Source organism: Choristoneura fumiferana, chromosome 9 (genome assembly GCF_025370935.1).
Source record: "Choristoneura fumiferana chromosome 9, NRCan_CFum_1, whole genome shotgun sequence".
NCBI lineage: Eukaryota > Metazoa > Arthropoda > Insecta > Lepidoptera > Tortricidae > Choristoneura > Choristoneura fumiferana.
Genome location: NC_133480.1, coordinates 5,611,813 through 5,627,878, shown reverse-complemented (window position 1 = coordinate 5,627,878; position 16,066 = coordinate 5,611,813). Strand labels below are relative to the sequence as shown.

Genomic DNA, 16,066 nt, shown 5'->3' with positions numbered 1-16,066 from the left:
GCATACATATCTCAGGTTGCTTATTTCTACTACGCTACTTATGCAGCAGCACTAGCGACATCTATGTTTTTCGCTCTCAACGAGAGACGTCACATTCTATCGGAACCACCGCTCACCCAGACAGAGATGTCGCTACTAAGCAATCAAATTAATGATTGGTTATTTGGAGTCTTTTTGTATTTTTTATTTCAACTCCAAATTTGTTACTTTTACGGGTATCCCGTGAAACCATATCGAAAATACAAACTGAGACATGGATGCACAGAAAACCCAGAAAAAGAGACCAGCGCTGGGAATCGAACCCAGGTCCTCAGCAATCCGTCCGCTGCGTGCTTTAACCCCTACACCACCGCTGGACAGGAATTTAGACACGAATTTTCTCTACGCATACATATCTCAGGTTGCTTATTTCTACTACGCTACTTATGCAGCAGCACTAGCGACATCTATGTTTTTCGCTCTCAACGAGAGACGTCACATTCTATCGGAACCAACCGCTCACCCAGACAAGAGATGTCGCTACTAAGCAATCAAATTATGATTGGTTATTTGGAGTTTTTGTATTTTTTATTTCAACTCCAAATTTGTTACTTTTACGGGTATCCCGTGAAACCATATCGAAAATACAAACTGAGACATGGATGCACAGAAAAACCAGAAAAAGAGACCAGCGCTGGGAATCGAACCCAGGTCCTCAGCAATCCGTGCTGCGTGCTACAACCCCTACACCACCGCTGGACAGGAATTTTAGACACGAATTTTCCTACGCATACATATCTCAGGTTGCTTATTTCTACTACGGCTACTTATGCAGCAGCACTAGCGACATCTATGTTTTCGCTCTCAACGAGAGACGTCACATTCTATCGGAACCAACCGCTCACCCAGACAAGAGATGTCGCTACTAAGCAATCAAATTATGATTGGTTATTTGGAGTCTTTTTGTATTTTTTATTTCAACTCCAAATTTGTTACTTTTACGGGTATCCCGTGAAACCATATCGAAAATACAAACTGAGACATGGATGCACAGAAAAACCAGAAAAAGAGACCAGCGCTGGGAATCGAACCCAGGTCCTCAGCAATCCGTGCTGCGTGCTTTAACCCCTACACCACCGCTGGACAGGAATTTAGACACGAATTTTTCCTACGCATACATACTCCAAATAACCAATCATAATTTGATTGCTTAGTAGCGACATCTCTTGTCTGGGTGAGCGGTTGGTTCCGATAGAATGTGACGTCTCTCGTTGAGAGCGAAAAACATAGATGTCGCTAGTGCTGCTGCATAAGTAGCGTAGTAGAAATAAGCAACCTGAGATATGTATGCGTAGGAAAAATTCGTGTCTAAATTCCTGTCCAGCGGTGGTGTAGGGGTTAAAGCACGCAGCACGGATTGCTGAGGACCTGGGTTCGATTCCCAGCGCTGGTCTCTTTTTCTGGTTTTTCTGTGCATCCATGTCTCAGTTTGTATTTTCGATATGGTTTCACGGGATACCCGTAAAAGTAACAAATTTGGAGTTGAAATAAAAAATACAAAAAGACTCCAAATAACCAATCATAAGGAGAAAAAGCACTTTTCCACGCAAACTTCGAAGGATAAAGAAAGCCTTTTCGAGCTAGTGAGGTGAAAAAGTAAATATTTAATCTGCTTATCTAAAACTGCGTTTGACGCACACTAACATAGAGCACCATATTTTCAAACGTTCAACATTGAGTGAGTTGAAAAAAAAACATATGTTTTGACGAAGTTTTGTAGTGTGTATATTATTTCGGCGTGTGCTTCCTAGGTTAAACATAGTGCGGTGTTAGCATTTTATTTGTATAGCTTAGTAATTATATTATCATAAGATCAATAAATGCACACTGACTTGTAGAATATGTAACTTTTTAATTGGCCATTTAATAATATATTTCTTACATTTAAACGAGCATTTATTGTATATTCGTTTATTTCGGGAATCTCGGATCTAACGATGTCGTCGAAATTTGGAAAAGTGCTGCCTGTCCTCAACATGCTTCGTTAATGAGTTTTAGTAAATTTTGTATCTGTCGCATAGTTTATTTCTTTTTAGTGAAAGAATTCTAATTCTACAAGTCTTTATTACGTTAACTACCCTATTATTGGCACTCATACATTCATTTCATGTCTCTTCGTATCGAAAGTAGCAAGGCTAAAAGTCTGTTGAAAACCGAGTTCAAATTAATGTGCCAATTATAGGATAGTTAACCGAATTTTCTTGGTTTTGTGACGGTTTTGTGGGTAATTTTAAGTTATCGCGGCTTCAAGACATCGTGATAGTACTGCGTAATAAGAAAAAAAAATGAGAATGCCCCGTGAATGTTAATAATTTCAGATAAACTGACAAGCAGTGGCTTGGCTGTGTCATGTTGGTTTTGTAGGATGTTGGTAGAATGCTTTCTTGAGTGAGTTTTATTAAAAAAGATAACACTTTCCTAGAATTCATCTAATACGTAAAAAACTACATAATTCGACCTTCTCATACTCAATATCATAAAAGACTGATTAATAACATCTATGTTTGTATTTAGTAGTGGTTCTTTGACCGTTTTTTTTTTCGGTAGATAAACGTTATGTTATGGTGGTACTGGCGACTAACAGCTATCATTTTTTTTATCTCATAATGAAAAATATAACCGTGAAACTAGCTACGCTTTTTTTTACTTATTAGTCAAAGAATCACTGTTACATCGCAACAGAACAAAACCTACAAAACGAATTCGCATCCACAGGTCTTTGGCCTCAAGAATGGTACGCCGGAGTGAAAGAGATAGCCGTAAAATCTCCCTACCTAGTCTCGCAGACCTCACTCCGTTCCGATTTGCGCGAACTCCAGTACACATCAGCTGTGAGAAATGACTCCGTGTCCATGAACGAGCTTCAAGAGTTGAAGACACAGATTCTTAATTTACTCGACCATCCGCCAGATGTCACTGTTATAGTGAATAAGTTGACGTTTGCGCCGTGCATGTATTTGTTGAGCGTTTATTGGTTGGAGACTTTGAGGTAAGTTGAAGTTTAAAGGTGGGTACGATTACGAGCGAAGCGAGTTCTCTACGATCAGTTGGAGTCCGGTCATGTATGTGTAGATAAATTAAAACGTTTGTATAGGGATACATTTGACAGGCAGGTAGTCGAAGAAAATGAATTTTCTGTGCTCAAATATCTTATTTTTATCAACCAAAAAGATATAATATTGGATTTTTGTTCTGGGACAAACAGTAACGCCACATACCTACGTAATTAGAATTCTCATTGAGTTAAACTTTGCTTCGCTCATTCAATATGCTAATTATGCTACGTGCGGTGTCCATGGGCTGCAGTAATCAGTAACCATCAGGTGAACCGCGTGCATGCTTGACGGCTTTAGTATAAAAATGTTCTGCTGACTAAATAAATATGTTTCAGGGTAAGCAACTCTCCCGAGCCGAGTTTGCAGCCGATTATAGAGTACTTAAGCGACATAGCTCTGCAAAAAGACAAGAGTATGATGTGGCAATGCGTTGCCAGGTAAGTTAATTTCACTATACTACTATACTCATAAATTCAAGCCCTCTAAATCTGAGAGGAGTATGACGTATATAAGCTGACGTGATGTTGAGTGCTCGTAAATATGTAGGCTTATTATATGTGACGCTTGGCTACTTAGTGGAGAGAAATAAAAGCAATTGCAATGATTTTACAATTATAATCTAAATTAAACAAAGTAGAATACAATCTATTTGCCAAACGCTAAATTATAGGCAGAAGTACCTCAGGGTGTGGGTTTTAGAAATTCACTATATAGTAAACTTTACAATTAAAAGAATGAGCCGTGAGCACTTAACACCGTCTTATGGACAGCCACTTCCCTGTAGTGCGGCGCGCGGTGAGTAGTTGCGCGCGTCCGGTGACGTCACGGGTAGTTCCGGAACGTTGGCGGGTCAGTAGATGTGGTGGAGTGGGTTAAGGCGCTCGATCTTCGCAGCTGGTATCAAAAACCCTGGAATATGCAGTTTTGGCCATTTAGTGAAAAGTCTGATTTCACGTTACTGACTGCAACATCCAGCGGGAGGTGAAGATGAAAGCACTACTTGCAGGATGACTACCAAAAGCATTAAATAGTGATCAATGATGTTGCAGCAGCATACAAAATCAGCTCGATATGGTAAGAAGTACTTTGTCATGTCATACTAAAAAGCGGAATTGAAGTGATTTATTCATACAAGTATTTCCAATTTCGTGACAGTAAATTAAAAGTAGCTGGGGTTTAATATTATTGAACGTTTTAAGTTCATAATTATATTAAAAACACAATTATAATATTTATTTTTTTGACAAGTGGGTAGATAAATATGCAACTAAAAATAACTTTGATATTTAATTCCCTCAAAAGCTTATCTACAATTACTACGTAATAACAATTGTATGAAGCAAGCCAAACACATGATAGAATAAGTAAAATTAGGCATTACAGTAACTATCTACTGATTCATATTAGTAATAAATTGCAACACTCACCCAGTCGGGGCAAACACAATTCACTTTTTATTTTAATGTAGAAATGTACAAAGCAAAGGCTTTTTTATGATTACTAAGTTTAAAACTTAGGTTGATTAAAAAATAGTGACCATCAATTAAATTTGGAAGTGTCTAGTTCGGTCTGCGGTTCAGTGCGAAAAAGGAGTGACCTCTTCTCTCAGCCGCGCGAGACCCTCTCCCCGACGTAAACAATGACAGCGCTAAACCTCCGTGTATAACTCCTACTGCATTTTATTAGCTAAATCGCCTTTATGTTGATTTGTTCTATCGTAGTTAAGGATCCTAGCTTTAAGTATTTTGTCTAGTTTTATTGTTATTTTTAAGTTTGTACATAATATGGAGATCGTAGCATAATATTGTTAACTAAGAGGAACGCTGTAACGATTACGTTACAATGTTCTAAACAATACTGGATATCAGTGATTTGGTTTCGCAGAACATTATTTTGCAATTTAAATTTTATTCACACTAAATAAAATATGAAGAACTAAACTATGGAACTGTATTTTTTTGTAATAGAAAAAAGTTTATTCTCGTTCGTGCACCACTTTATACACAATCATAACTGTCTCATTGTTAAAGTATAATGCTCGAATTAGGCAACGACTCCTCATTTTTGTTGTTTTCACTGAGTTACACTACCTACCTTCACTATATCTCTATAAGTATACCTGTTTTTGTGTACTGCTTACTATGTGTTGGTGTTCAATAAAAACCTTTCACTTGTTTGTTGTTATTTTCCTGTCTGATGACATATTTATCTGTAAAAGTGGTATAGCTAATTTTGGAACCAACTTTAGTGGTCCTTTAAATGTCTGCTCAGAACAAATGTTGATACTTACATCTAAGCTTTTCCGCTAAGCAGGGAAATCCTTCGAGTCCTTAACATAGTGATTTTTTTAATGCTCGATATTCAATACAGCATTTGTTCCTCAGTGTTGGCGACAAAGTGTTCCTCAAGTTTCTCGACGTGATGTCTGAGAAAGTGAAGGACGAGTCGCGGGAGAGGGAGCTTGAGAGCCATGCGCAGTTCCTATTGGTCAATTTCAACCACATACATAAGCAGATCCGACGAGTAGCCGACAAGTGGTTGGCTGGTCTGGTCGACAGGTTCCCGCATTTGCTTTGGAACTGTCGGGTAAGTTACACTCGGACGTACAAATCGTGACCAGCTCAAAAATGCTTGGTAATGGGTCCCGACTGTTGAACTTTAAATTAGCTGCTTCACAGAGTTCTAGTTCACTAGACTTATTTTCTTCCTTTTAGTTTTTAATGCAGTCTGGTTTCTCTTATTTTTACAACACATTGATAATATTTACGTGAAATTCCCTATTGATGGGCGACCATAGCAATGGTAAAAGGACTCGGGATACTTTGGATGAGTTTAAATACTTAGTAATTATGATTTATATACAGGTGCTCTGGTCAATGCTGGACATCCTGCAAGTGTTAAGCTTCAGTCTTGAACTGGATGCGAATCAGGAGACGCCGTTACTCAAAGTACCCGGCACGGACTTCACTTTGCAGCTGCAAGACACCTTGGAAGGCAGAGAAGTGAGTTTACAGTTGCTTTTACAAACTGTTATTCATACTTAGTTAGGGCACCGACTGTACCACTGCTACAGCGGAGCGTGCAAAAATATCTGACACGTCCTACCGGCCCTAGAAATAGGGCAGTATCAGTTATGCAAGCTTTGTTGTGTCAGATATTGGTGCAGATGACTGTACAAAAATGATGACTGTTTTTTTGGAGTCTTTTTGTATTTTTTATTTCAACTCCAAATTTGTTACTTTTACGGGTATCCCGTGAAACCATATCGTAAATACAAACTGAGATATGGATACACAGAAAAACCAAAAAAAGAGACCAGCACTGGGAATCGAACCCAGATCCTCAGTATTCCGTGCTGCGTGCTATAACCCATACACCGCTGCTGGACAGGAAACTAGACACGAATTTTTCCTATGTACATACATATCTCAGGTTGCCTATTTCTACTATGCTACTTGAGCAGCAGCACTAGCGACATCTATGTTGCGTCGACAGACGTCACATTCCTTCGGAACTAACCGCTCACCCAGACAAAAGATGTCGCTACTAAGCAATCAAATTATGATTGATTTTTTGGAACCTTTTTGTATTTTTTTTTTTCAACTCCAAATTTGTTACTTTTACGGGTATCCCGTGAAACCATATCGTAAATACAAACTGAGACATGGATGCACAGAAAAACCAGAAAAAGAGACCAGCACAAAAAACAAAGATGTACAAAAATGATTTTTTTTTCTTCTTGTTATTACTTAATGCATATCATATGAATCTTTTAGGGTATCGTGAAAGATTTCGCCGATCGCTGCCACGGTATAGTTCAAGAAGCCATGAAATGGGCGCCGCAGTCCACGCGCTCGCATCTCCAGGAATATCTTAATCAGGTACTTATCAGACATTTCAATTTTAATTGACGTTTTCGAAAACTTCTTCTTTCAATTTTGATCGGATTGACTTGAAATTTAGTATGGATTGCGTTGTTTGAATATCGATACAAGAACAGGCAAACACTATCACTACATACTGACCACTTACACACACACGCACACAAATACACATACTCAAACACTACTTATTACACATAGCATTGTATTCAGTAGAACTAAAGGATTGCATTACGATCTCAACAGAAGTTTACTCAACATATAAACAGTGGATTACCCTTATTACTAACTAGCGACCGGCTTCACACGGGTACAATTATCAACAGAAAAGGTCTCTAAACAAAGGAACTCTCACATTTTTCAGCTCCATTTCCGAAAAGCTATACCCGCGCGAAGCGCGTCGGTAGCATAATAATAATTATTATGTTTCACATATATAAATATAAAACTTCCGTGAAATGTTTTTCAGTTTCATTCATTGTGCTTGATCTCGAAATATCAAAAAAAAAACAGTGACTGTTCGAGACATTTTTAAAGACGCTGTTTCTTCCTAAATTAAATCTTAGACGAAAAAAGGTAGAAGGTATTTGATCGTCAGGCTGTTTAGATTGACTTACCGCAGTCAAAACGTAAATTTTCAAAGTATAAACTGTATGGCTACGGAACAGAAAATAAGTTTCTATGCTAATGGAATTTCATACATTTTGTGTGAGTGATACAGTGTTTATTTGTGGCAGTCTATAAGGAAGAACTTCGTGCACTATGTTTGCGACAGTTAGGCGGAAATTACGAAGCATATTGGAGAAAATAAAATTTACGTTACAGGTGCCAAACTCCACGCTCTGGCACCACGTGGGCTTGGCGCTCGCAACTGGCGCCCTCCTGGGCGCCGCGGGTCTCAACCGAATGTCCGCTCCGTTGCCGCGGGCGGCGCTCGACAAACGTCCGCCGTGTGTGACCCAGGACTCCGCTGCGTTACTAGCGGTCGTATCGCAACGGAGCCGGTTTGCTGGTGAGGTAAGGAAGGAGCTATGTTCGGGCTTTCTGTACGGGATCGACTCAGAAATGAAGAGATACGTAGAAAAACGAGGGTCACTGACAAACCAAACGAATTAGCTCGTTGAAGTTGCAATGGGCAGGCCATATAGCACAGAGAACAGACTGCCGTTGGGGCTGAAAAGTTTTCGAATGGAGACCGTTGATCGGCAAGCGCAGCCTAGGACGTCCACTAACGAGGTAGGCGGATCACTTGGTCAAAGCCGCGGGTTGTATTGTATTGTATTGTAAAACACACGGCGGGAATCCGGCGCTGCCAAAAGCGCAGTCAGCGGTATCGGCAATTTATGAAAGAATATTAGTTGTTCTTTTACAAATATACAATTTTACTCGCAAATGTGATGAAAAACAATGTATGGTCGCACGGGCGGTACTAGAATTACGAACATCGACTCATTAATAGACTCTCGTTCGTAATTCCTTATTTACCGCCCTTAAGACACAATGTACTATTATTATTCACGATGGATGCTGGCCGCTTCTAGCTAAAGCAAAATTTTAGGGTAGCTCCCATAGACGTGAAGTGGGAGTGTTTTTTTTTTCTCGTCTAACCCTATAGTGTGGGTGTCATTGGATAAGTCTTTTAAAATCATCGGGGGGTTGCTAACACGATTTTTCGATTCAGTGATCTGATTGCGAAATATTCAAATATTCAACTTTAAAGTGCACATTTTCGTTAAAAAACGAGCCCCCCTCTAAAATCTAGACTGTTGGGTAGAAAAATTTGAAAAAACAGGATGATAGTAAGTAAGGAAAATTATAACGGCTAAGATTGCTTGAGAATTATTCGTAGTTTAAGAGTAAGTAGCAGCGTAAGGTATAAAATAAATATACCTAAACTTGGAAGATTCCGTACACAATACGAAATCCTTAGAAAAATGTTACTTGATTTTTTCGTAATAGCTACGGAACCCTATCTTGGGCGTATCTGACACGCTCTTGGCCGGTTTTTTTGAACTGTACGTTGAGCCCTGCTTAAGGCGTGAATGTTTCCCAGGTGGCCGGAGGTGTCCACGCGGAAGGCGGCGGTGAGGCCGCCTTATGGCGCGTCGGCGCTCGCCTCCACACCGCGCTGAAGGACGCGTGCGCCAGTGGGAGCGAGACGGCGCACCGGGCCGCGCTGTGGCGTGCCACGGCGCTGCTTGTGCACGCGCGGCATCACGGCTCGCATGAAGCGTCTACGTCCACTGCTCGCGCCCTCCTACACTCTGTGGGTGAGTGAAAGAGATATCTGTATACTGTATTCCAGACCATCTTAGAGAGAATGTTGACAAAGGCACCTTTAACTCGTGCATATACTCTTCATTGATTCATCCATCTGTTCCTATGAACGTCCCACTGCAGATTACAAGCCCCCTCTCACACGAGGGCCCAGTGTGGATTGCGACCATCACACACCATTGATTTGCTTCACATGTTTGTGCAGGGTTCCTGAACTCGGACCCGCGGCCCTTTGCTTGAGAGGTTCTAGGCCACCACGACTTCCTTCGGCTTCGGCTTTGACATTTATCAATGTTTGATCGAATCGGTCAATGAATCGATTTAATCACACATCACCCTGCTTCTGAAGCCGTAGTTGAAACCCTCAAAGCTACCAAAGTTTTTTGTATTCGACCATCACTCCTCCACCGTCTCTTTTCCAGCATGGTCCCAAGTGGAGATCTTCACTGAAGACGCTGTGACGACGGCGGTGGAATGCTGGCAGTGGCTGACTACAGCGCGGCCGGAGTTAGAGCTGCGGCTGCTGCAGGAGATATTCGCGGCGTGGCAGTGCACAGCCGACCGCCGCATGGGGCTGTTCGCGAACCAGCCGGAAGAGACCAGTCCGCTGGCTGCCTATGAAGGTAACTTCGGTAGCTACTGTTTTAGGATGGTGTTCTGAGGAGACCGAAGAATTGAAACACTTGGAGTAAATACTCTACTGCTGTATGGTGTTTTGGGTTGACCAATGCGCTGGCTGTTAAGGTACGGCGTAATAATGGTCTTCTGTGAGACTGAAAGCACCAGTTGATTAGCTGCTTAACAAACGCGGTATTCTCACTCATGTGCATTCAGATACAAAGATGACAAAACCTGCTGCTACAACTCATACAACAGACTATTCTTCAACAAGACTGAAGTCACTAGTTTCAAAAAACAACGTAGTCCCAAAAGATACCTTCATCTAAAGACACGGTTACGGCTGACGACGGCGCGGCTAGAGTTAGAGCTGCGGCTGCTTGAGGAGATATTCGCGGCGTGGCAGTGCACAGCCGACCGCCGCATGGGACTGTTCGCGAACCAGCCGGAAGAGACCAGCCCGCTGGCTGCCTATAAAGTAGGAACTTCGGAAGCTACTGTTTTAGGATGGTGTTCTGAGAAGACCGGAGAACTAAAACACTTGGAGTAAATACTCTACTGCTGTATGGTGTTTTGGGTTGAAGACCAATGCGCTGGTTGTTAAGGTACGGCGTAATAATGGTCTGTGAGACTGAAAAGACCAGCAAACGGCTGCAATTTTTCCGATAGATTCTTGCACTAAAAAAAAATATGGTACTGAAGTAATTCTGTTATTATGTTAGGGTCAGATTTGAAAACTCGAATTCGACACACTTCCAGTGGTCAGATGTATGGGGGAGGCCTATGTCCAACATTGGATGTCTTACGGCTGATATTATGATAGTACTGATGTAAGTTGGATGATTATACAAATACAGTTAGAAAAAAGTACAGTCAGCCAAAAAGAGTTTCTGTTTTTTTTTTTACCAAAACGTAACTCTCCCTAGGTTCAAAGCTCGAGCCTCGACCGCCCTTCGTCGCGCCGCACGCGGTTTGGGTGCGATACTTCTGCGAGCTCGCTGAGACCGCCAAATACAACAGCCACGAGAAAGTTGAGATGCTAGCCAGCATGCTGCATAGGTAAGCTTGTAATGTAATTGGGAAAGTGTTTTAATAGTATTTTATGCAACTGTATCGTAATACGGGTCCTTAAAACACGAGTGTGGGTTTATGAAACGAGCCGTAGCCGAGTTTCATAATAGGGTCACATGAGTGTTTTAAGGCCTAATTACGTACAGTTGCATACAATATTTTATATATATCCATATATTAAATCCTCTGTCATGTTTTCAAGAACCATTGAGAATGACCTGCATTAACGAGAACTAGGTAGGTATGTCTGCCCCACGAGCTGCGCCCGCTGCGCGCGCGACGACCTGCTGCTGCACGTGGTCGTCTCATTACGATACAGCCGTGTTCATAATAGAACCCAATGTCGTAATGCTGGTCATTACCTATGGTTTTTGAACGCATAATTGAGGATTTACTATAAGGGTGTAGATAAAAGCTTTTTACATACATAAAGATCAGCAAAGATTAGCTAAAGGCAACTCCTGTTATATTGCTTTGTGAACTCAGCAGTATTAGGGCCAATCAACTATTTAGTGTACTTTATACTGTCCCTTAACTTAGATATATGTCAGTGCTACACTTTGTTAGAAACATGTTTGCAATGTTATACTATAATAGCATGCTTAGGAGATAAGCCATGAAGAAATACGGTATTTGACAACTTCTGATTTTGCCATATCTTAATATTATTATAAAAATATAGATATACAGATAGTGTTTAGCGAAGAGAAAATTTAAATCGGTTGAAAATTGGATTTATAGTGATTTTTTGAATAATCTATATACCTGTCTCTTTCTCAAACGCTTTTCTCTATGCAGCAAGTATGGCGGTACTGTTGTGTGACGTCACATGCCAGTATGTCTTTCTCTGTCTAATCTTGAATTTCAAACCTTTATAACTTTGTTATTTGTAAAGGTAGCTTAAAAAATGTTTTTCTATTCGATAACAGGCTTTGTGTAGTTTTAATTTATAAAACATACAAAATAGTCAAATACCGTTTTGCCTTAAAACTGTCACAGGTCTTAACTTTTAGTGGATTTGTACCCCATAAAATCATACTTTTAATAAGTAACTCAGGAGACGTTACCATGGCAACAAGGTACACTAAAAAGTTGACCCATGAGAACATATCTTTATTACATGCATTGTATTTATTTTAGATCGTTGCCGATGACTGTAGGAGATGTCAGAGATCACATCAACAGACATGTGGAAGCTGTTGGAGTCAGGTTTAAGTAAGTATACTAAATACCTGCAATAGACTTGCAACGACGACCAGTTGGCCAAGTGGTTAGAGAACCTGACTACGAAGCTTGAGGTCCTGGGTTTGATTCCCGGCCAGGGCAGATATTTGTATGTGGACGAGAGCAGAGAGGAGAGATGAGTTAATGATGGATGGAATGAGGTTACTTCTGTTTCGCCGTCAGGATGCGTTCATGATGTAGGTATTTAAATGAGAGCTTCAATAAGAACTTCTTTTGGGATGCAGGTCTTTTATTTCACCAACCGATAGTAATTAAATCACAGAACCAATCAGAATATGTACAGAGCTAATCGACAGATGAACCTACAGAATCATTAGCCAGGTGTTGCCGTCCCTGCAGTCCGAAGTAGAATGACGAGCCCGTCCACGAGCACCGTAACAGATCGTTACGTCACACTGCGTTTTTTGATGCAGTGATTTGTTTGCAAAATATTCAACTTTCAAGTGCAAATTTTCATTAAAATCGAGCGTCCCCCCCTCTAAAATCTAAACCGGTGGATGCAAAACTTTTAAAAAAATCAGGGCGGTAGGAAGTATATCAAGTTACAAGGAAAACTATAACGGTTAAGTTTTTTTGAGAATTATTAGTAGTTTAAGAGTAAATAGCAGCCTATATAAAATATACCTAAACTTAGAATATTCCGTACAAAATACGAAATCCTTAGAAAAATATTACTTAATTTTTTCGTAATAGCTACGTAACCCTATTGCGGGCGTGTCCAACACGCTCTTGGCCGGTTTTTTATTAATAGTTTTTTGTTGTGGATTGTTAGTCTAACATCTGGTAGCATGGTGTACGGTTCTGTTGCTCTGAAGAGGGGCTCTGGTTGAGTTCGAAACGCGTCAGTGTAGTGTGGTGGTGGTGATAGATGGGTTTGTGTGATTTGTGTTCTTACTGTGTAGAGGTGGAGGAACTGCATGAACAAGCATATTTTGCATAAACTTAACTATCATAAGGTCGCGGATGAGCAAAAAAATTCTTTATGTTCATTTAAAAGAAAAAAATACTTCTCCAGTATTTTTTTAAAATCTAACTGACGGACAAATTAAAGGTTTTTCGGCATTTCTCCCATAATACTTTCTCTGTACAGGCTCCTCTCCTGTGGCTTGTCCCTCCTCCAGGGCGACATACTGCCCCGTTCACTGGCCCGTAACATCCTCCGAGAGAGAGTATACAGCGCTTGCTTGGACTACTTCTGCAGGGGTCTCCAATGTCCGTCCAAGACTTCAGGCGTATTGAGGGAAGACATCATATCACTAATCAAATTCTGGCAGCTTATGCATTCGGACAAAAAATACTTGAAGACCAGTGATATAGGTATAGTTGGTTAGTGAAATAAATGCCAGAAATAACGTCAGGTTTGGGGGTATCCATTATTTTCGTAAGGCGATTTGGGCGATTACTCCACCCGTCTATGTTTTATTTTAATTTAGAAAAAGAATCCACTTATTTAAATGCATTTTTTTTATTTAAGCCTAGTTCAGTATTATTATTTATGATTTTCTAATAACGTAGCATAGAATCACAACGATGAAATCAAACAATTATATAGTTTTCTTTAATTTTTTTTAGTGGAATAACAGTTATTACTTACTTAATTTTACAATGTTTATTGCGAAAAAAAAACGTGATATTTGCCGAGACCACCCTCATGCACCACGTGAGATTGGGTGAGGTTTGACTGTTTGAGACGGTATTCGATTGTTTCGCCGCGGGATATCAAATAAAAATATTATTTAAATGTAATATATTAATAAAATATAGGCGACATTTAACAAGCAGCGTTGTTTATAGACAAATCAAGGGCTGCGTGGTCTAATCCTATATTCAAAGTCAAGTTTTTTTTTAGCGGAATCATTTCGCTCTACCCAAGTACCCCAATTATTATATGGAATCTTAAATCAATTAAGAATTTTATTCAATAGTAAAAACTTAAGAAATCCACCCTTACATATGGCACACAGATTAAACTGTCACAAACACTTGTCCGAAATTTTGTAAATAATTAGCGAGGTAAATCAAAAACTTGTATTGTATTGGAAATATAATTCATTCATTCAGGAGAGGATTTAATTGGTCCGAGCAGCCAACAGAGCATCTACACGTCTATTTCGCCAACCGACAACAGATCGTCAGTGAACAGTAGCGACATTGGTAATCGGCAAACAACTGGGTGGATTAATACGGTAAGAACTTCTAATTTATCTTTAATTTCCTCTAAATCTTATCCACAAGTTACATTTAAAAAACTTTGACGCGCTTTATCGTTGAGAAATTATCTAAGTACAGCATACTTTTGTATATTTTTTTACCTAAACTACTTCCCAATGTTTATATTATAACAATTACACGACGAAATATTTATCAGGGGGCACGGTAGTGCTTTCGCCAGGTTAAGCCTGTGCGTACCATTCTATACTCGAAGCGTCACAGCATTTTTACTCTCCTGTAACTTTTTTTTATGTGGATCAAGCATTTATGTTCAAAATGTCCACGTTTTTGCATTTAAAAGGTGTAATAAATACCTGATTTACATCTAAAACAACTACAACTAAATACAATTACACCACACAATACAAGACACACTAGATATACTTACAATTTTGTAGGTGCCAATGTCAACGACCACATTGAGTAGCGGAGCTGGCAGTATAGCTGGAAAACGGTCGAACAGAAGTGTGAAACCACCTGCCAAGTCTCAGGACACGTTTGTGAAAGATTATGTGAGAAAGCGGAACCTTATATTGGAACTTATGGTGAGTATAATGTGTTTGAAAAGTTACAGTATTTGAAATTGGAACGTTTGCCGTTTAGTGCATCCTTTTCTGTCTCGGAAGGAAAGAGACCACGGAATTGATGACACAGGTTTATAGGCCTAGTAGGTGTGGGTGTGACAGCTGCAACTTTTGAGCGAACGTTTGCATTTAACCTAAAAGATACTATGCACTTATTTATAGCTTAATGCGTTATGAATGATATTACAACATTTGTTTGCTGACAACTTCACACTTTATCTCTAAATTTTAGAGTTGCCAGCTGTATAAACCTGTAGTTTTCTGAAATGAAATTCAATAAGTAATTTTAGTTCTTCATTTTCTGACAGCCTTAAGAAATATATATTCTCATTCGTCTGTATGTTTTTGTTCCAATAAACAAGTTCAATACGTAAAAATGAAAATTACAAATATATTACAAGTTGACACTGAATCGATTGTAGTCACACACTTTTACGCAAGATTTTTTTAAACCTGCAATATTTGTATGTTTTTCCTTTTTTTTCAATGTCAAAATTTTGGTTAACCTTACATTCCTTGCTCTTATAGGCAGTAGAAATAGAGTTCCTGGTGACTTGGCACAACCCCCACGGACGGCCAGAGCAAGCGGTACCTGGCGAAGACAATATAGCGACTTGGCGCTCCAAACCTAACACGGAACGAACTTGGCGCGACTATGCCAAGCTCGCTTGGGATATCAGCCCAGCCTTGGCCGTGTTTCTACCTGAGAGGTAAGTACGCAATTATAATTTACATAGCTAGAATAATATCCCTAGATTTATTTTATCGAAATTGATCATTTTTTTATAAATAAATGATTTTTATATTTTGTGTTTGCTTTGGAATACATCGTGAGACACGTGCGGGTAAAGTTCCCAATTCGCAATACAATCCCTCACATTCTGGAAGGAGGCCTGTACTATGATGAAGGACTTATTCAACGTGTCTCTACCTTCTGGACAAAGATGAATAGAACGGAACAAGACTATTGTTAATGGCGTAGAAGCTTGTTTTGATCAAATATTTACTCACATGTTTATGAACTCGACTGTACATAGCCAAACGCTTGGTTATCTATTAAAGCAATGACTGATTTACGATCAAA

General features: G+C 39.7%; 1 protein-coding gene across 1 annotated transcript in view; it reads left to right on the top strand.

Annotated features, from left to right (window-relative positions):
• Pi4KIIIalpha (phosphatidylinositol 4-kinase III alpha) overlaps positions 1-16,066 on the top strand; it is a gene marked incomplete in the record, with an annotated part of 92,318 nt that overhangs the window by 63,106 nt on the left and 13,146 nt on the right. The window contains 14 exon segments of the mRNA XM_074092027.1: positions 2,755-3,028; positions 3,431-3,532; positions 5,480-5,681; positions 5,960-6,097; positions 6,872-6,976; positions 7,802-7,993; positions 9,030-9,246; positions 9,676-9,876; positions 10,798-10,930; positions 12,083-12,157; positions 13,278-13,513; positions 14,249-14,373; positions 14,797-14,943; positions 15,511-15,692. Coding sequence (XP_073948128.1) covers positions 2,755-3,028; positions 3,431-3,532; positions 5,480-5,681; positions 5,960-6,097; positions 6,872-6,976; positions 7,802-7,993; positions 9,030-9,246; positions 9,676-9,876; positions 10,798-10,930; positions 12,083-12,157; positions 13,278-13,513; positions 14,249-14,373; positions 14,797-14,943; positions 15,511-15,692 — 2,329 coding nt within the window.